At 40.2% G+C, this 22,678-nt stretch overlaps 1 protein-coding gene across 1 annotated transcript in view; it reads right to left on the bottom strand.

Annotated features, from left to right (window-relative positions):
* The window catches only part of dnah7 (dynein, axonemal, heavy chain 7), a 262,198-nt gene that overhangs the window by 120,547 nt on the left and 118,973 nt on the right, over positions 1-22,678 (bottom strand). The window contains exons 37-40 of the mRNA XM_073046961.1: positions 21,770-21,938; positions 11,075-11,201; positions 9,034-9,253; positions 2,664-3,536 (exon numbers count right to left, since the gene is read on the bottom strand). Coding sequence (XP_072903062.1) covers positions 2,664-3,536; positions 9,034-9,253; positions 11,075-11,201; positions 21,770-21,938 — 1,389 coding nt within the window. The remainder of the gene's footprint in view (positions 1-2,663; positions 3,537-9,033; positions 9,254-11,074; positions 11,202-21,769; positions 21,939-22,678) is intronic.

The raw sequence follows: 22,678 nt of genomic DNA, 5'->3' as shown, positions 1-22,678 counted from the left end.
AATCACTACCAAAAATATCTCAGGTACAGAACAAAAATTATGTCAATTTTAATTTTATTTTCAGTTTGCATTCTCTAAGCATGCATAGATGATGCAATTTTGCACTACAGGAAATAGCGAATTGGATTGTTTACTGAAAATGCAAACCAACACCCCCAATGATGGAGTTGCTTGAAAAAAAATAACAATATGCATGGCATCAATCCAAGCACCAAATTTGGACATTGTAAAATTTCTAAATGGAGAGAAAATACAAAAAAAAAACTGAAGTGCAAAGGGACTTGGGAGTCCTAGTGCAGGATTCCCTAAAGGTAAATTTGCAAGTTGAGTCTGTGGTGAGGAAGGCAAATGCAATGTGAGCATTCATTTCAAGAGGACTAGAATTTAAAAGCAAGGATATAATGTTGAGACTTTATAAAGCACTGGTAAGGCCTCACTTGGAGTATTGTGAGCAGCTGAGGGCCCCTTATCTTAGAAAGGATGTGCTGAGTCTGAGAGGGTTCAAAGGAGGTTCACAAAAATGATTCCAGGATTAAATGGCGGTTTCAAGAGCGTTTGATGGCTCTGCACCAGTATTCACTAGAATTCAAAAGAATAAGGGGTAACCTCATTGAAACCTATCAAAAGCTGAAAGGCCTTGATAGAGTAGATGTGGAAAAGATGTTTCTTATGGTGGGAAAGTCGAAGATCAGAGGACAAAGCCTCAGAGTAGAGGGGTGTCCTTTTAGAATGGAGATGAGGAGGAATTTCTTTAGCTAGAGAGTGGTGAATCTGTGGAATTCTTTGCAACAGGTAGCTGTGGAGGCCAAATCTTCATATATGTTTAGGGCAGAGGTTGATAGGCTCTTGATTGGTCAGGGCATGAAGGGATACGGGGAGAAGGCAGGAGATTGGAGCTGAGAGGAAAATTAGATCAGCCATGATGAAATGGTGGAGCAGACTCAATGGGCCAAATAGTCTAATACTACCCCTATACCTTGAGGTCTTATTACGCCACAATATTACATATAGGTTTAGTAGCTGGCTTGCCTTTATAACTCTTCCAGTTTGGCTGATTCAGGACTCAGCTTAAGGCTATGTCCACACTAGTGGGCATAATTTTAAGGTGGATTGGTGAAGAGTATGGAGTGGGGGGGGGGGGGGGAATTGTCAGCGGTACGTATTTTTTTAAAATATAGAGAGTAGTGGATGCATGGAATGCCCTGCCAGAGGCAGAAACATTAGGGGCACTTAAGAAACTTAAGTATGATAGAAAAGTGGACGGCCATGTAGGAGGGAAGGGTTAAACTGATCTTCCAGTAGGCTAAAGGTTTGGCACAACATCTTGGACTAAAGGGCCTACTGTGTGCCGTAATGCTCTCTGTTCGAGTCGACTGCAATAAGCCCAAACTAGAGTGCACATGGAATATTCAAAAGCAAAATGCTGCTTTTCCTGGAAATCTGAAATAATAACAGGAATTATTGGAAAATATAGATCAAACAGAATTTATGGAAAGACAAACAAGACCAAGGAGATGGTGGTGGACTTTAGGAGATCTAGGCCTCATATGGAGCCAGTGATCATTAATGGAGAATGTGTGGAGCAGGTTAAGACCTACAAGTATCTGGGAGTACAGTTAGACGAGAAGCTAGACTGGACTGCCAACACAGATGCCTTGTGCAGGAAGGCACAGAGTCGACTGTACTTCCTTAGGAGGTTGGTGTCATTCAATGTCTGTAGTGAGATGCTGAAGATGTTCTATAGGTCAGTTGTGGAGAGCGCCCTCTTCTTCGTGGTGGCGTGTTGGGGAGGAAGCATTAAGAAGAGGGACGCCTCACGTCTTAATAAGCTGGTAAGGAAGGCGGGCTCTGTCGTGGGCAAAGTACTGGAGAGTTTAACATCGGTAGCTGAGTGAAGGGCGCTGAGTAGGCTACGGTCAATTATGGAAAACTCTGAACATCCTCTACATAGCACCATCCAGAGACAGAGAAGCAGTTTCAGCGACAGGTTACTATCGATGCAATGCTCCTCAGACAGGATGAAGAGGTCAATACTCCCCAATGCCATTAGGCTTTACAATTCTACCGCCAGGACTTAAGAACTTTTTAAAAGCTATTATTAATGCTTTTTGAGATAGTGATTTAGATGCATATCATATTTTCTTACTGAGTTAAGTATTGTATGTAATTAGTTTTGCTACAACAAGTGTATGGGACATTGGAAAAAAGTTGAATTTCCCCATGGGGATGAATAAAGTATCTATCTATCTATCTATATCAAAGACCTATCATCACATCTGAAGGACCATATTTATTTTGTGACGTGACACCTTTGGAAGGCACACTGATCTTGGAAGAGTGCACTAGGAGTTTACTAGAATAACACAAGATAATCCAGCAATTTGAGACACAGCTTTTAGGGTAAAGTTAGGAAAAAAATCTTTAAGATAGGTGTAGCACAAGTTTGAAACCATCTTCAGCAAAAGGTTAGTTGCTAATTTTACAAATTTTTAGTTTTGCATCTAAGATCGATAGTCTTAGTTAACCAAAAGAATTAAGACACAGGGCAGAGACTGGTTTAGGAAATTAGGTGACATATCACTTATGATTTCTTTGAACAAACAAACTTTAGGACTACATTGTCTACTATCCATAATTTGTCAAAACAACATGTGAGCACTTACCTGAAACCAATTTATGGTACAACAATTGACAAGCGCGGGGAACTTCCTCAGCCTGTTGCGGAAAGCATCTCCAATTGGGCTCATTGCTAAAACCACATGTAACTGATTACGACAGCGCTCAATAAACATGTTGAAAAGTGCCAATGGACTCCCATCAGTCTGTTTTGTTTTATCTCTTTGACGATCAATTAAACGCATGCGTTCACAAACCTCCTGCTTCTCATCTACCGCAAAGAGATTTGGCACTTCTCCTGCATTCAATAAATTGTTGATGTCTTCTAGAAATGACTCCTGTTTAATCTGAGTGTCAGTAAATAAAAAGACACCTTGCATTTCACCTTCGGTAGCTTTACGGAATATTTGTTTTAAATCTTCACGCCATTCATAAGAACCATAACTCTTGGAAATTTCCACTTGAAACAGTATATAGTCAGCCATATGTGCTGCAAGCCGGGTTAGTGACTGACGGCCACTGCCTCCAACTCCCACTAAAAGAGCATGACTATGTGGCTGCTTTAGAATACGGGAAATTCGACAGACATGCTCGATTGCAAATCTGAATATAACCAGATTCATTGGCTTTTTACTTATATTATTAAATTCATCCAAATGAGCCTCAACCACTTTCTTCAAACTGGTGAAATCAAGGACTTCCCTATATCCCTTGTCTTCACCTTTAGGGTCACTGAAATCACAAAACATGAGACTGCGAAGTTCATCTTCCATCACTTTGCCATCACCATTAAAGTCCAGGTGTTTGAACAGCTCATCAAAGTTCTCCTTCAGCTGACTTCCCATCACGGACCGGAGACATTCAACAAGCCAAGCTCGATCCCCATCATCCACCAAGCGATCATAATAGACTCGTAAAATCTGCATTTGGTTGCAAAATAATTGCAATTAATCTTAATTAAAGAAAGGAAAAATATTTGCATATAAGTAGCTGCTTTTGGACTTCTCAGACCACCCAAATCAAATTAAATTAAACGTACCTCAGGAGGTAGGCATATGGAGGGCTATGGACCTGGTGCAGGTCGATGAGAGTAGGCAGTTTAAATGGTTTGGAACATACTAGGTGGGCTGAAGGGCCTATTTCTATGCTGTACTTTTCTATGCCTATGACTCAAAGGCATGCCAACATGCTCTGCTTCATTAAGAATTAGAGAGGATTCAGAAAGTTGCTATAGATATATATTCTGACTGGTTGCACCACAGCCTGGCATGGAGACTCCAATGCACAAGGTTACAAGAGGCTACAGAGTGTTTTAGACTCAGCTATCATTTAAGATCCTCACCATCTGAGCTATGCCCTCTTTTAACTAACATCAGAGTGGAAGTATAGGAGCCCGAACATCCACACTCAGTGATTCAGAAACAGCTTCTTTACCTCCTCCATCAGATTTTGAAAAATCCATGAACACTGTCTCTTTATTCCTTTTTTGCAGTTTATTTTTGTAATTTATAATAATTTTATTTCTTTGTATCGTACTACAAACAACACATTTTACATCTAATTTTGATGCATATTATTTTCAAAAAACTTCAATCTGTAAAATATGATTTTCTTTCACAAACTATATTGATCTTACTTTGAATTTTGTAGGCGCCCTATTATAATGTCTCTAATAATACCAAATAAAATGTTAGCCTTTTTGGCTCAAGAGAGCTGGAATTTCTTGAACTGGCCTGAATCCCTAACACCATCTCAAACTATATTTCTTGTTCTCTCTCTCAGCTTGCACTAGGGTTACGTTTATTTCAACCGAGAAAGGTCAGTGACACTGGAAAGTGGGTGACCCCCAGGAAAGACTGGTACAGGCACACAAGGCTAGTAAGCCTATGTGCAGCACTCGCAAGAGGGCACCATATAAGCTACGGATGAACTAAATACACAATACCCCAGGAGTCTCCCGAGGGGGGTGCAGTGGGAGGATGAGAGATTCAATAGGACGGACATAACAGCAATGGCCAGGACTGGAAATGTGATAATGAGAAGGCTCAAGCACAACACTGACCAGGGAGGCATTCATTGCAAAGTGCCTTTGCAGCAAAATCCAAAATCTGCAAAAACATCAAAGGCCTCAAGTTACACCAAAGCAGGTCCAGCTGCGGAATGAAGGCGACTCAAGTGCAACACACAGACAACAGTGTTCCCTCCTGGATGGGTACATGGAGCTCAGAAAAATACAGGGCTATGGGTAAGCCTAGGTAGTTCTAAGGTAAGGACATGTTTGGCACAGCTTTGTGGGCTGAAGGGCCTGTGTCGTGCTGTAGGTTTTCTATGTTTCTAACATCCGGTGAGACGATGGAGAACTCCAGCCAGAGAGCACCCGACAGAGCTGAAGATCTCTCCACACCTGAGCCGCCCCAGTGCCAAAGAAGAGACCAAGTGAGTGCCCCCTATGACACCCTAATCCATTCATCAAGGAAAGATGGTCCAGATCATCAGACAATGCATCATGGAAGCAGTTCGCTCATAATCTGGATGCATATTGGAAGCTACATTGGCAGGACCAAGTCTACAGGAAAGTTGACTCCCTCACAGCCATTGTGTTCAACTTTGCTAAAGAGCGATTTGGCCCAATAGAGAAGAAAGCAGATCTTAAACTGTCATGGCAACCAAACAGGAGGGAAAGGGAAATTCACCACCTGAGAAACGAGGTAAAGACGCTGAACAAACAATTCAAAAACAATTCACCTGACACTAAAAATGGTGTCAAAGATCTAACCAGCAGACTGCGGGAACAGCTGCACAAGCTCAGGAGGGTGGAGCGGCTGCGAAAGTGAAGGGAGAAAGAGAGAAGGAGAGCGTAGTTTGTTAAAAACCCATTCAGGTCCACCAGGGCTCTTCTCAGCCAGCGGAAATCTGACATCCTAACCAGCTCAAGGCAGGAGGTGGAAGAATTTCTGCAGGCATCACATTCAATCCCCGTCAGAATCAGGGACTAGAATTCAATCCAGAAGTCCCCCAACCAAGAAGCCCAGCAACTGAGCTGAACATGGCAAAGCCGATGTGGTAGGAGGTCCAGGATATCATCAAGAGAGCAAAATCATCTGCTGCCAAGATGATTGGTATACCACCAAGTGGTATACCCTACAAGGTATATAAGAAATACCCAAAACTCCTCTGGAGGTTGTGGAAGATAATGACAAAGATTTAGACCAAAAGCTCTATTCCAACAAGCTGGAAAATGGCAGAAGGATGCTTTGTTCCCAAGGAAGAAGATTCCTCCACAATCACCCAGTTTAGAACAATCTCCTTCCTTAGCATAGAGTGCAAAATATTCTTCTCAGTGCTTGCGAGGAGACTGGCTTCATACTTAATTGAAAAACACTATATTAACACATCCATCCAGAATCCCAGCTTTTTCTGGGTGCCTTGAACAACCTCAATAATCAGCCAATTGATCCGCGAGGCTAGGCAGAAGAAAGGCAACCTAACACTCACCTGGTTAGCCCTAGTCAACACCTACGGATAAAGTTCACACATCCTCATCTATATTGGCCTGGAACATTACCATAACCTGCCAGTAACACAACACATGATCACCTAGGAGGATTTAAGTTACACTTCACTTCATCCCACTTCACAACGAGGTGGCAAGACCTCTACAAAGGGATTCCAACCAGCTCTACAATCTCCCCCATCTTGTTTGTCATGGGTATGAACCTTCTCATGTTAACAGTAGCAGACATAGCCCAAAGCCCAGTGTTGGAACCCGGCATCCAACAACTTGCGATACAGGGGTTCATGGATGATATCACAGTAACCCATGTCCAAGCAAGAGGGTATTGGAAACCCTGGACAACATAGCTACCTGTGCTAGAACGACCTTCAACGGCAGGAAGTCCAGATGTATGGTGTTCAAAAAGGGCAAGGTTACTAACAAGTTCAGTTTTCAAGTACAGGGAGAAGTCATTCCATCCATAGAGGACAACCCAAGTAAGGTGTCCTGGAAAGTCGATTATTACAGCAGTGACGGACAGCACCAACATCACCAACACTGTAAAGCAGACTGAAAAGTGGTTGAATAAGATTGACAAAACCAGACTCCCTGGTAAACTTAAAACTTGGCTGTACCAATAGGATCTTCTACCAAGACTGCTCTGGCTTTTCACGGTGTACGAGTTCCCAATGACCACTGTGGAAGGAATTGGGAGGAAAGTCAACAAGCACCTGCAGTGGTGGCTAGGGATCCTCCCCAAGTTTTTCCTCAGTTGGGCTCTACCTAAGATCAGGCCAGCTACAGCTTCCATTGTCATTGGTAACGGAGGAGTTTAAGGTGGCAAAGTGTAGAGTTGCGTTAACTCTGAGAGGCTCTGATGACAAGGTAACAAACCAAGTCACAAGAAGATCGGGATGAAAGTGAGCTGCCAACTCGGCCATACATCAGGCAGTGAGCCCCCTGCAATTGAGAGACATCATCAGCATCCCATGCCTGGGACAGCAAGGACTCTGCGCTGCACACTTCCCACGATGGGGGAGTGCAAGTGCAAGGGATGAGCTAGGCGTGACATGGTCCAGGCAGAGGTATGGAACTGTAAGGATGAAAGGTGGTTTTCGAAGGCAGTGGAGTTGGGGTCACAGGGTGTCTGGACGAAATGGGATCTTCCCAAGCACAAAATCACTTGGGCAGAGACTGGAGCCCTTCCATATTTCTTTCATCCTACAATCCATGTATGACACTGTCCCTGCACCATCACAGCTGCACACATGGACTCTGAGAGGGGCCCCTAACTGCACATCAATGCACACTACTGTCAGGATGCAAAACAGCTTTAACACAAGGACAACATAAATGACACCACAACAGGTCCTGCCAGCCCCTTGCTGACTCACTGGAGCGGAAGAAGTGTAAAAAGAGACTAGCTGGCAGAGAGGCAAACAGAGCAGACATTTAATCAAAGAGGCCTAAATCCAGCCTGCTGCAAACTGCCAAATCATGGGAGTTAAGGGTCGATGTGGGGAGGAAGCTGCAGTTCACAGAGGTGGTGCAAACTACACTTCGACCAGACATTGTACTGTGGTTCACCAAAGACAAAAAAATCATCCTGGTGGATCTCGCAGTACCATGGGAGGAAGGATGCGAGGAGGCTCACGAGAGGAAGGCCCTGAAGTACCAGTCCTTAGTCCAGGTGTGCAGGGACAAAAGATGGTAGACATGGCTATTCCCCATGGAGATTAGCTGTAGAGGGTTCCTGACAAGGTTGGCATGGAGGTTGCTGTCTATGCTGGGCCTTGATGAAAAGAGCAAGAACCAAGCAGCATGCAAGATGAGGGAAGAAGCTTCTTGCCGGATATGGAGCAGGCAAGTGGAGTTGAGTTGGAAGTCAAGAGCAGATGGGCAGTGACTTGGCCACCACTGCTGATCCACCATCCGGAGAGTGCAGTGGTTAACAGTCGAAACAATGGTGTAGGAAGGTTGGGCACCACCTGACAATATTTGCTCCTGACCAAAGGCTATGGTTACCTCATCAGGTAAAGGAAGAGAACACCCAATGTAAGAAGCAAGCAAGTATATAATTTATGTTAAGTTTATGCTAATTTATGTTTGTAAACATTGGCTGCAAAAAAACAATTTTCATACCATTTAAACCCTGTGTATGTATGCCTATGACAATAAATTTGAACTTGAGCAAAATGTGATATAACTCGTGCTACGGTTGCAAAAGTGAATGGGACCAAAAGGAGCAGATGAAAAAAGGTCTCGGCCCAATACATCAACTGTACATTTTTCCATATGTGCTGCCTGGCTACTGAGTTCCTCCAGCATTTTGTGTACATTGCTTGGATTTCCAGAGTCTGCAGATTCTCTCTTGTTTGGAATTTTAAAAAAAAATCCTAAATGGTCTAATGTTCAAAAGATCAAAATGACAAATTATATTGCTATTATGTCAAAGGGCAACCTAATTGAAGTAATTAACTTCATAGAATTTAATATGGTAGGTGGAACCAATTTCGTCCAATGAAAGATATAAAATAAAAGGTCATAGCAACTTTAAATCTTGTCACTCAGATGGTATTTCTTCACACAGAGTGAAGAAATCTTCCTTTCCAAAAGTTTTTGTAGATACGTCAATTAAAAATTTCAAAACTAAGACAGATCATTGTTAGTTAGGTAATGGTATTTGGGAACAAATTTAAGTAGAATTGAGATATATTCAAGAAGGATTTCATAAATAAATGATACTGATTTGAGTGGCTGACCAGCTTACCATATTGAAACAATAAATTATTTCCAGAAGCAATAGTATTTTCATTTTTCATATTTATCAGCATAACTTCCATTTGACCAGCAAGGACACTAATTTTACTGAAATTTAATCAACAATATTCAGAACTTGTTCTATTTTAAAAAAAAGAATTCACCTCATGAACCCAAAGGCGCTTAATTGCAGCTGGAGTTTCTGCTGTCTGAGGACTGGAAAGGCACACCCCTTGAATAACACGGGAGAAATCCCGCAGATTAAAGAGATAGTGAGACTTGGCTGGAGTTGGCAGAAGATTCTTCATTGCTTCTTTGTAAACATACAAAGTGGCATGAATGACCTGTTTAGTCAGAGTTTCAAATTCAGGTGGGAAAGTAAACCTAATAAAGACAAATGCAAAATAGGTATATACGGTAATTAAACTGTTGTTATTGACCAGCTCCTCTTCAATGCTATAATTCCAAGCAACTCATTTCCAAACTCCTAGATATGGAACTCAATACCTCCATTTACAAATGGATCCTTGGATTCCTGAGCAACAGACTGCAATCAGTAAGGACAGGCAGCAATACTTCTGTCACAATTATTTTAAACACAGGTGCTCCATAAGGCTGCATCCTCAGACCCTATTTTACTTATTATACATTCATTTTACTCACTACATAAATAGATTAAACTCAAATTTATCTGATCAATGTTTTCGATGTAATCAAGAAATTGGTACTTTTTTACACTCTACTTGGTCTTGTTCTAAAATTCAACCTTTTTGGACAAATTTAAGAGTTTTACTGGAACAAATTATTGGAATACAACTTCCACATAATCCAATATTATTTTTACTAGGTGATATTGAAGGGATAAAATCAAAATCCAAATTGAATAAATATCAGAAAGAATTCATAAAAATTGCATTGGCAGTAGCCAAAAAGGCTATTACAGTTACTTGGAAATCGGATTCATACTTAAGTATAGATCGTTGGAAGAATGAAATTTTTAGCTGCATTCCACTTGAAAAAATTACTTATAATTTAAGAGATAAATATGAAATATTTCTGAAAATTTAGCACCCTTATTTACAAACAAATAGGATTAAGTATATAGGTACATACCAAATTCTGATCTAACTCCATCAACAAGTTTGCGGATGATATCTCTGAAGTGGCCTATATCTCAAATATCAGTAAGTCAGAATGACGGAGAGGACATAAGGAGTCTAATGACATGCTGACATGACAACAGGAATGCGAGCAGTGCACATGATCTTGTATATATCAATGGTTCTGATTGAGAGCTTTAAATTCTTTGAAGTGAACATCACTAATAGCCTGTACTAGTCCAACCAATTTGATGACATAGGCAAAAAAGCTCCCCAGCACTTCAGCTTCCTCAGAAAGTTAAAGAAATTTGGTATGTCTGCTTTGACACTCACAAACTTGTAGCAAAGAGACCTTTAATTCAAAACAAACTTATCCCTTTTACAATGGATAATCAACTTTTATATAACTGGTTTCACAAAGGGATCAGATATATAGGAGACTGTTTTGAAGGAGGTATATTAATGTCATTTGATCAATTAAAGAATAAATATAAAATATCAAATAACACTCTTTTCTGTTATTTCCATTTAAGGACTTATTCAAGAGATAAACTGGGTCAAACAATGTTATTGCCGAAACCTAATGAAATAGAAACTTTAATTCATAAAGGAAAAATTAAAAGATTTATTTCTGGTATGTATAATTTGATTCAAAAACAGGCAATTAAACAAGGAATTCATAAGCCAAGACAAAAATGGGAAACTGATTTGAATATTAAAATTGATGAAACAAGTTGGTCAAGATTATGTCTTGACAGTATGACAAATACAATAAATGTTCGACTAAGATTAGTACAATATAACTTTTTACATCAAATATATATTACACCACAAAAAGTAAATAGAAAAAGAATCTCAAAGATATATGACAGAAGAAAAACAAAGACAACTTGTTAATAAGAAGCTACAATATAATACACTTCAGACATATCGAACAGAAAAAGCAATTATGAGAACTAAACAGAGATATTATGAACTAGGTGAAAGATCACACAAGATTCTTGCTTGGCAGTTAAAAACAGACCAGGCTTCCAAAACAATAAATGCAATTAGAACAAATGTAAATAATATTTCAAGATTTAAGCCTTAAAATAGCAAAACATACCTTATGTGAAACTGCCAGTTAAGGATCCGAGAGAAAATGACATACATAGTCTTGTTATCAAACTCGTTAATAGTCACAGTGTTAAAGTGCCTCATGAATCGTGGTGTAATTGGGTTTCGACCACCACCTAAGAAGAAAATCATTTAATTAATATCACTGAAAAATTCATAATAAAATAACAAAGGTAATAACTTAGACTACTTTTCTGGGATTTTGCTGAATGTCCCTTTTCACTTGATACAAAGTTTTCCAGAAGATGACTTTCTTATCCACAGACATGGTTTGCCAGTTCAGAATCAGAATCAGAATCAGGTTTATTATCACTGGCATGTGATGTGAAATTTGTTAACTTAGCAGCAGCAGTTCAATGCAATACATAATCTAGCAGACAGAGTAAAACATAATAATAATGAATAAAATAAAACATAATAATAAACAAGTAAATCAATTACGTATATTGAATAGATTTGTTAAAATGTGCAAAAACAGAAATACTGTATATTAAAAAAAAAGTGAGAGCGTGTCCAATGTCCATTTAGGAATTTGATGGTGGAGGGGAAGAAACTGTTCCTGAATCGCTGAGTGTGTACCTTCAGGCTTCTGTACCTCTTACCTGATGGTAACAGTGAGAAAAGGGCATGCCCAGGGTGCTGGAGGTCCTTAATAATGGACGCTGCCTTTCTGAGACACCACTCCCTAAAGGTGTCCTGGGTACTTTGTAGGCTAGTACCCAAGATGGAGCTGACTAGATTTACAACCTTCTGCAGCTTCTTTCAGTCCTGTGCAATAGCCCCTCCATACCAGACAGTGATGCAGCCTGTCAGAATGCTCTCCATGGTACAACTATAGAAGTTTTTGAGTGTATCTGTTGACATGCCAAATCTCTTCAAACTTCCTAGAAAGTATAGCCGCTGTCTTGCCTTCTTTATGACTACATCGATATGTTGGGACCAAGTTAGATCCTCAGAGATCTCGACACCTGGGAACTTGAAGCTGCTTACTCTCTCTACTCCTGATCTCTCTCTCTGAGGATTGCTGTGTGCTCCTTTGTCTTAATCTTCCTGTAGTCCACAATCAGCCCTTTCATCTTAGTTACGTTGAGTGCCAGTTCTGTGCAAGTTAGACACAAATCTGGGAGTACAGTTAGACGAGAAGCTAGACTGGACTGCCAACACAGATGCCTTGTGCAGGAAGGCACAGAGTCGACTGTACTTCCTAAGAAGGTTGGCGTCATTCAATGTCTGTAGTGAGATGCTGAAGATGTTCTATAGGTCAGTTGTGGAGAGCGCCCTCTTCTTTGTGGTGGCGTGTTGGGGAGGAAGCATTAAGAAGAGGGACGCCTCACGTCTTAATAAGCTGGTAAGTAAGGCGGGCTCTGTCGTGGGCAAAGTACTGGAGAGTTTAACATCGGTAGCTGAGCGAAGGGCGCTGAGTAGGCTACGGTCAATTATGGATAACTCTGAACATCCTCTACATAGCACCATCCAGTGACAGAGAAGCAGTTTCAGCGACAGGTTACTATCGATGCAATGCTCCTCAGACAGGATGAAGAGGTCAATACTCCCCAATGCCATTAGGCTTTACAATTCTACCGCCAGGACTTAAGAACTTTTTAAAAGCTATTATTAATGCTTTTTGAGATAGTGATTTAGATGCATATCATATTTTTTACTGAGTTAAGTATTGTATGTAATTAGTTTTGCTACAACAAGTGTATGGGACATTGGAAAAAAAGTTGAATTTCCCCATGGGGATGAATAAAGTATCTAAATATCTATCTATCTATCTATCAAACCTGGTATACTAATGGTTTGTGGAATGGAAGCAAACCCAACTGTAACACAAAAGGGTGACGAGAGGATCGCAGCATATCTGTGGTTATATGGGCTCTCTTACACTTGTATTTTGTTCGGGATAAATGTGTGCTGTTGGTATTACAATCTTATTAAGTCAACTGCAGAGTGCCACTCATCATCCACATACTGTACATTAATCCATCTGTCTTCTTTACATTACAATCAGTCCAGGTACCTCTGACATTCATTTTCCCCTGAAGTGCAGCAGTAAGTCTCTCCCTCACAATCACCAACAAAAAATGCTTCCCAGACATCATGAAATATCAAAGCATCAGGTTAAATATAGTCAAAGGAGGTCGATTGCTACCAACTTCTAATCATTATGTGATGAATTGGTAATTCGCCATTTTGGCCATTATTTGAAAAAGGTGCTCAGGGTAATAAGGCCACAGAATGGATGGATGACTCTAAAATTCATCACCAAGAGAGATTCAGCAGCACCAGAACTAACTGAGCAGAACAAATACTAACCTGCAGAACACAGTTGCCATACTAGACTTGATGCTCTATGAGTGGAAAATAGAAAGTTCCCATTTGCTCAAAAAAAGTACGTAGACATAAATGAGCCCAGTAATGAGAAAGATGTAAAAACAATAAATTACAGTCACCTAGACAAATGTAGATTAATTAGAAAATGTTATCATTGATTTGTTTAAGATAAACTTGTTTAACTTACTTTATAAAGAACTTTTAAGAAATAGTGGGTTAATGTAGTTTATATGAATTTGTGAAAGTCTGATTAAATCACAAAATAAGTCTGTCATTAAGACTGAAGACCACGGAATGAAGAGAGATGCAACAAAAATCAGTCTGCAACAAAAGAAAGTAAATAACTTTTTTTTGACCAGTAGTGAGATGTACAATGAAATTCCTCAGAGGCTGGTAAAGGTTGAGTACCCCTTATCTGAAAATCCAAAATGTGGAAACCTCTGAAATACAAATTTTTTTGAGCACTGAGATGGAGATTCCACAATGCACTGGGAAGATTCCTGCATGATGCATAGGTCTCTGCACACCACAGTCCTCAGAAGTGACCTCACACATGTAATGAACAGAAGTTAATGAAAAATAGAAAAATACTGCCAAAAAAGATCTCAATCGTATATTGAAAGAATGTATTCATCAGTGTTTTGAGTGAACTATGCCGCTTAATGGTCTGCTGATCATGAAAGTAGCAAAGATCAATCACGACAAACTGAAAATTGAAAGTAATTGTGAATATTCAACAAGCTGGTTGCAGAAGTTTAACAAAAAGCACAGCATTAAACTTGCAAATATTTGTGCTGATAACGTGTTTGATCATTAACCAGCAGAGAAACTATTGATGAGTTTTTGAAGATTGTTGCTGATGAAAATCTAACACCAGAACAAGTCTACTTTGCTGATTGTTATTATAGTTTATATAAAACCACCAAAAACAGCACAATACAAATACTTTAATCAAAATACTGTAATCTTTTAATCAAAACACAGGTGGAGACTGAAAGCCCACCTTTGTTATTTGTTGTTCAACAGCTAATTCCGGTATTCTCCCAAGGCTAATGTGCTGTTTTTGTTATTCTGTACACATTATATAGTCATTATATCAGTGGTATGTAATAATTTTTACTGTAAGTACATGTGTATGTTAAACAAGTGTAAGACAAAGGCTGCTTACCAGAAGCATACAGAGTCAGAAATGATGGCAATTCTAAGCTATATCTCATTAAATATTCCAAAATCGCAAAAAAGTCTGAAATCCAAAACACTTCCCGTTCCAAGCATTTTGGATAAGGAGTACTCAACCTGTACTATGGATCTGGTTTTTCTTAATGAACGTTAATAACTTAGAACCAGATGTACAGGGCATAATTTCTATAGTGCACATGACTTAAAACCTGGCAATATCATGAACTTCATAATAATCCAGACAGGTCAGTGGAATGGGCAAATGGGTGATAGAGTTAATTTAATGCTGATAAGAGTGTTATCATTTGGTAGGAAGAATGGAGAAAAATAATGTAAATCTGAGAATCAGTTCTGAAGGGTATAGAAGGACAGAAGGATCTGATGACATCTCTGCAATGCTCAATGAAAGATAGAGAAATTGTTATAAAATTATCTAGGATCCATGAATGGCAATACAGGTAAATTGGTTTACGTGCACAGAGGTACAATGAAAAACCAGTTCTGCAAACTGACCATGCAGATAACTTCATGGTAATAGTGCATCAAGTCAATACAATGGAAAACAATAACAGAATAAAGAATATGTGTTACAGTTACAAAGAAAGTTTAATTCAGCCAGACAACAACATGTAAAATGCCATAGTGAGGTAGAGTCCATTTTATTGTTCTTGGGGACTACTCAATACTGTTACAGCAGGAAAGGAGTTTTCCTTGGGTCTGGAGGTACATACTTTCAGCCTGTTGTATCTCCTATGTAATGGGAGATGAAGAGAGGGTGGGTGAGGTCTCTGAATACGTTGGCTGCTTTACCAGAATGGCAAGAAGTATAGACAGTTTCCATGAAAGTGGAGGTTGGTTTCCAAGAATGTTGGCCGTGTCCACAACTCTAACCGTGATGCATCCTGATAGGATGGTGCATGAATAAATATGGTGAGAGTCAAAGGGGACATGCCAAATTTCTTTAACTCCCTGAGGAAGCAGAAGCACTGTTAAGTTTTCCTGAAAAGACCAACTATGTGATTGAATCTGGACGGGCTATTGTTGATGTTCACTCCTAGGAACATGGAAGCTTTCAACCTTCTCAACCTCCATACCTTTGGTGTAAACAGGAGTGTGTGAAAAAGTGCTTTGACCAGCGGCTAAGTCAGACATCGGATGTTTTGAGAGGAGGGGACTTCAATCAGGTCCGGCCCGAGTACAAAAGGCAGCAGTCAGTTGCTACAGCAACAAAGAGCTTTGACCAGCGACTAATCTACATTTGGGATTGATTAGCAAGAGCAAATTAAAGTAATGAAGGAGCAAGCGCAGCGGCTGTCGTCCGAATGGACAGAGTCAAAGTGGTGATCTTGAGGTTTAAGCTCTTCAAGGCTACCACGAAGAGAGTCTTCAGTCAGCGAAAGCAAAGGAAAGAAAAGCACGAAGTACTTCTTTCCTTCCCTTCTTTACATCTGCTCAGGTAGGACAGTAGAGATGCCAGGCAGGATAGTGGAATGCTCCTCTTGTGGGATGTGGGAAGGCAGGGAGACCTCCAGTGTCCCTGACGACTACAACTGCGAGAAGTGCATCCAGCTGCAGCTTCTAACATTTCTGCATTAAGGAGTTGGTGCTGGAACTGGATGAAGTCCAGATCATTCAGGAAGCTGACTAGGTGAGAGATAGGACATATATAGAGGTATTTACACCCAAGGTGCAGGACACAGAAACTGGGTGACAGTCAAAAGGGGAAAGGGGTTAAGGAGCCAGTGCAGAGTATCTCTGTGGCCATCCCCTGAACAACTGGTATACCACTTTGGATACTGTCTGGGGGAGGGGGGGTGGGGTTGGCCTAACAGAGGGAAGTCACAGTGGTGGGTTTCTGGCATTGAGTTTGCCTCTGTGAGTCAGAAGGGAAGGAGGAATAAGAGGCATGTTGTGGTGACAGGGGATTTGTTAGGGGAATAGACAGGAGGTTTTGTGGGCGAGAACCAGATTGCCAGATGGTATGAAGCCTCCCAGGTCTCAGGATCCAGGACATCTTGGATTGAGTCCTCAGCATTCTTAAGTGGGTGGATAAAAGCCGAAAGTCGTGGTCCACATAGGTGGGAATTGTGTGCAGACCCCCCTCTCCCCAAACAGTGGTAAGGATGTGGCCTACAAATTACAATGGGAGGTAGAAAATGCATGCCAAAAGGGCAATGTTACAATACCATGACGGACCTCAATATGCAGTTAGATTGGGAAAATCAGGTTGGTGCTGGATTACAGGAGAGTGCATTTCTACAGTGCCTACAAAATGGCTTTTTAGAGCAGCTCATCGTTCAGCCCACAAGGGGATCAGCTATTCTGAATTGGGTGCTGTGCAATGAACCAGAATTGATTTAGTGACCTTAAGGTAAAAGAGCCCTTCAGGGCAAGTGATCATTTGATTGGATTCATCCTGAAATTTGAGAAGGAGAAGCTAAAGGGAGTTGTACAAGTATTACAATGGAGTGAAGGGAATTACAGAGCTATGAGAGAGGAGTTGGCCAGAACTGATTGGAAGAGAACACTGACAGGAATAATTTTAGAACAGCAATGGCTGGAGTTTATGGCAGCAATTCAGAAGGCTCAGGATACATTATCCCAAAGAGGAAGTTGTATTCTAAAGGCAAGATGACAGAACCGTGGCCTACAAGAGAAGTCAAAGCCAACATAAACGCCAAAGAGAGGGCAATATAATACAGCAAAAATGAGTGGGAAGTTAGAGGACTGGGAAGCTTTTAAAAATGAAAAGAAGGCAATTAAAAAAGTCATTAAGAAGGTAAAGATGGAATATGAAAGTAAACTAGCCAATGATATTATATGAAGATAGCTAAAGTTTCTTCAGATATATGAAGTGTAAAACAGAGGCAAAAGTGGATATTAAACTGCTGGAAAATTATGCTGGAGAGGTAGTAATGGGGGAACAATGACATGGTGGACTAGCTGAATAAGTATTTTGCATCAATCTTCACTGTGGAATACATTAGCAGTATGGTGGAAGTTCCAGGTGTCAGGAGGCATGAAGTGTGTGAAGTTACCATAACTAGAGAGAAGGATCTTGGGAAACTGAAGGGATGAAGGTAGATAAGTCACCTGGACCAGATGGTGTGTACCCCAGGGTTCTGAAAGAGATGGCTGAAAGGATTGTGGAGGCATTAGTAATAATCTTTCAAGAATCACTAAATTCTGGAATGGTTCAGGAAGACTGAAAAATTGCAAATGGCACTCCACTCTTCAAAAAAGGACAGAGGCAGAAGAAAGGAAACTATAGGTCAGCTAGTCTGACCTCAGTGGTTGGGAAGGTGTTGGAGTCAATTATTAAAGATGAAGTCTCAGGGTATTTGGAGGCACATGATAAAATAGCCCATAGTCAGCATGGTTTCCTCAAGGGAAAATCTTGCCTGACAGATCTGTTGGAATTCTTTGAAGAAATATCTAAGCAGAATAGACAAAGGGGAATTGGTTGATATTGTGTACTTGGATTTTCAGAAGGCCTTTGGCAAGGTGCCACACATGAGGCTGCTTAACAAGCAATGAGCCCATGGTATTACAGGAAAGATTATAGCATGGATAAAGCAGTGGCTGATTGGCAGGAGGCAAAGAGTGGGAATACAGGGAGCCTTTTCTGACTGGCTGTCAGTGACTAGTGGTGTTCCACAGGGGTCTGTGTTGGGACCAATTCTTTGTGTATTATATGACAATGATTTGGATGATGGAATTGATGGCTTTGTTGCAAAGTTTAGAGACAGTATTTAGATAGGTGAAGGGCAGGTAGTTTTGAGAAAGTAGAGAGGCCACAGAAGGACTTAGACAGAAAAGGAGAATAGGCAAAGAAATGGCAGATGGAATACAGAGTCAGAAAGTGCATGGTCATGCACTTTGGTAGAAGAAATGAAAGGGTTGACTATTTTCTAAATGAACAGAAAATACAAAAAACTTAGATGGGAAGGGACTTGGAAATCCTTGTACAGTATTCCCTAAAGGTTAATTTGCAGGTTGAGTCTGTGATGAGGAAGGAAAATGCAATCTATTTCAAGAGGACTTGAAGATAAAAGTAAGGATGTCATGTTGAGACTTTATAAAGCAATGGTGAAGCCTCACTTAGGTTATTGTGAGCAGTTTTGGGCCCCTTATCTTAGAAAAAGTGCACTAATACTGGGGAGGGTTCAAAGGAGGTTCATGAAAATGATTCAAGGATTGAATGACTTGTCATATAAAGAGCATTTGATGGGCCTAGGCCTGTATTCACAAGAATTTAGAAGAATGAGAGGTGACCTAATTGAAACCTGTTGAATGGTGAAAGGTCTTCATAGACTGGATGTGGAAAGGATGGTGGGAGTGTCTAAGACTAGGGGACGCAGCCTCAGAGATGAGGAGGTATTTCTTTAGCTAGAGAGTGGTGATTGTGTGGAATTCTTTGTTACAGATAGCTGTGGAAGACAAGTTTTTAAGTATATTTAAGGCAGAGGTTGATATATTCTTGATTGGTCAGGGCATGGGGAGAAGGTAGAAAATTGGGGCTGAGAGAAAAATTGGATCAGCCATGATGAAATGGCGGAGAAGACTCAATGGGCTAAATAGCCTAATTCTCCTGCTATACTTTATGGTCTTAACTGCCCCCTTTGCTGGTCAATGTCTAGCTCTTTTGTTGGGTTGTCATTGTGCAAAGCTTGTGGTCATGACACCATATCACTAGACTCTATCTCCTAACTGTACTCCGAATGATCATTATTTGAGATTTGGCCTAATACAGCAGTATCATCTGCAAATTAGGCCAGAAGCAAGCCACTCAATCACGACTGTACAGACAACATAGTCTGGGGACTGATTTCACAGCCTTATGGAGCAACAGTGTTGTGAATAATTATGATGGGGGTGTTGCTGCCCTTGCTTACTGACAAATGCCATCTAAATTAAAATGACTGACAAACTGAGAAATGACAATCTAAAATAATTCATGGGATGAGTAACTTTTGCAGGAGAAGTTGGTGTTGCTCTCCTTGAAACTGAAGAATATTGTCAGGGTATTTAAGATCATGAAGACATTGACAAAAAATTTTCTTATAGGCAAAAGTGGCAAAAAGCAAGGGCCATTGTCTGAATCTTATTGATCGGAGAACCAGAAGTGCTGCAAGGAAATACTATTTTGTACAACATTTGATTAGGATCTGGAATGCATTCCAGTGGCCAGAGTGGAGACATATCCAAACTGCATGAACCTGGTAAGTATTCAAAAGGAACAAAATTGTAAGAATATTGAGAAAGGACAAGGTGTGGGATTAATTTAATTACACTCCAAACTTTTCATGCTGTGATCATTCTGGGATTATACGGTGAATTAACTAATATACAAGATGATTCCATTTAAATTTATCCTCAAAGGCCAACCAGTTAGAGAAGTATCAGTGCATAACAAGGTACAGTTGAAGGGACAATTGAAGGTACCACCACACACCCCATCTTCAAAGTGAATACATCTTATATTGTGATGTAGGGATTAAGTCATGCTTGACTCCAAATACTTTTCCATCATATTTAAAGCACAAATCAGAAATGAGATTGGATATTTTGGCTTTTCCTGGAGGAGCACAGCTCTAGCACACACAAAAAAAACTTTACATCACCTGGGATAAACCAGTTTGCATGATATGCACTCAGTTACCCGCTCTGGTACCACTCTATCGTGTGTACTGTGTTGCACACAATTTCCAGCACCTGCAGGATCTCTTCAGTCTAGCATATACAATGTGGCTGATCTTACTCACAGCCTCCACTATCATAAACTACATGGCTATCAGGCATAGGAACACATCGGTAACTACATGTTTCCTATCCAGACAATACATCATAATAGTTCAGGCATACATGATGCAGCACAATCTACAGTATGTCTTAAAACCGTATGGGAATAATTTTACCAAGTGAATTCCTGAACTTCAAAAGAAAAACAAACCATCATCTTCTCAAGGGTAATACAGTGCCATCTATTTGTCTCCTTGCCACATATTTTCATATTCTGTATGTATGAAAATTTAAAAACTAAGTTTCACTTCGAGCAAGACCAGAATTTGAGCAAATTGCCTATGGAGATATGCTTTGAAACCTTGGACTTCCCAGTTTTGGTTTACTGCTGCAAAAATGATTCCTCTATAGTTGGTAATGACACCCAATAATTAATCAATGTTAGTCCAGATTTTTCAGATTAATCCAATAACATTCTTCTAACCAATTTCCATAAGACCATAAGATATAGGAGCAGAATTAGGCGATTCAGCACATCAGATCTTAGCACCATTGATCATAGTTAATTTATTATTCCCTCTTAACCTCATTCACCTGCCTTTTCCCCATAACCTTTGACATCCACAAAATCAAGAACCCATCAGCCTCCACTTTAAATGTTTACCCAATGACTTGGTCTCTACAGCCACCTGTGATGATGAATTCCACAGATTCACTACCTTTGGCTAAAGAGATTCCTCCTCACCTTTGTCATACAAGGACACCATTTCATTCCAAGGCTGTGCCCTCTGGTCCTGGACTCTCCACTATTGGAAACATCCTCTTCTTATACCCTCTTTAGAATGCCCCTTCTACTTTGGGATGAACTGATCCTGAATCTCCCAAATGACCCCCAAAAACTCTATTGTTATCCTTACCAACATACCCCCAATCAACTTTGGTCAGCTCCTCTCTCTTGCCTCTGTAGTTCACGTTACTCAACTGTAACACCTATATATCTGATTCTAGCTTCTTCCTTTCAAACACATGAGAATTCTATTACATTATCACCACTGCCTCCAAAGGGTTCCTTTATTTTAAGTTCCCTAATCAAATCTGGTTTCAGCTAAAACAATAGCTAATACGAAAGTACATATTTGTTAAGTGATTGGAGGAAAGTATGGGGGGATATCAAAAGTAGGCTTTTCTTTTCACGGAAAGTGCCAAATGAATGGAATGGACTGCCGCGGGTGGTGGTAGCGGCAGATATATTAGAGACATTTAAGAGATTCTTAGATAGGTACATGGATTAAAGAAAAGTGGAGGGCTATGTGGGAAAGAAGGGTTGGTTTGAGCTTGGAGTATGTTAAAACATCAGCACAACATCATAGGCCAAGGGGCCTGTACTGTTCAACACCCCTGGAACACCTATATCCTGACATTAACTCACCAGGTGGTCCCATTGCACATATAATTTGTATGTCCACAAGTTTAATCATACTGCAGTCCTTTAAATCATACCAGTTCCTATGATCTAACCACTGACGGAGAAGTTCAACCGGTGGCTGAGCACCATAGACTTCTCGCTGTGGCATGTTCACATCATCCACAAATACAACCTGAAAAAAAGCATAGAATTACCATGAAAAGCAACTTGTAAAAACTTTCACAAAGAACATCCATCATGTAGTATCTTATTCTGATGAGTAAATGGAAGGAATCTGAACTAAAACCTTATCACTAAATGCCACTGGATAGCCTACGTATATATAAGAAATTATAGACAGTTTTCTCTATACACGTTATGCTTAAGACCAGTGACCGATGGAACTCTTTCAATTTTCTAACACAAATAAGTTAATCAAAAACAGTAGTACTGGCCACAGTGGCAGTCTGTGCTGAGAATGTGAAATCATCCTGCTTCATTACTTGAAAGCCTCATGAAGTGACAATAATCCTGAACTTGTTTCTAAAAAGCAAAGGCAAATTTCACTTTTGGTGTTCCCTCATCATCACTATCCATGCTCTCAATCCCTAGCTTCAGCAACAATGGAGCTCTGAGATACATACTTAGTCACAATTCATAGGTAATCAACCTCCAAGCAGCTCCAGTAAGTAACTCAATGCATCAGTTTCAAAGATCTACTACACTGGGTGAACAAACTTCTTTTCATCACTGCACAGAGCAGCCAAGCCCTTATGACTCCTTATTCCATATACTGCAGTCAGAGAAACAAGAATAAAACATTAACAGCAACTTTTTCTATATACCTGTTTTTGATTTTGGCATGTTATTTCGAGTGTGATAAAAATACCTGCAAAAGGACTTAATAAATTCATCAAAAATTCTGCAGTTTAC

The sequence above is a fragment of the Hemitrygon akajei genome, chromosome 5, assembly GCF_048418815.1.
Source record: "Hemitrygon akajei chromosome 5, sHemAka1.3, whole genome shotgun sequence".
NCBI lineage: Eukaryota > Metazoa > Chordata > Chondrichthyes > Myliobatiformes > Dasyatidae > Hemitrygon > Hemitrygon akajei.
Note: the sequence above shows the minus strand (reverse complement) of the source record. Positions and strands in the feature narration are given on the sequence as shown.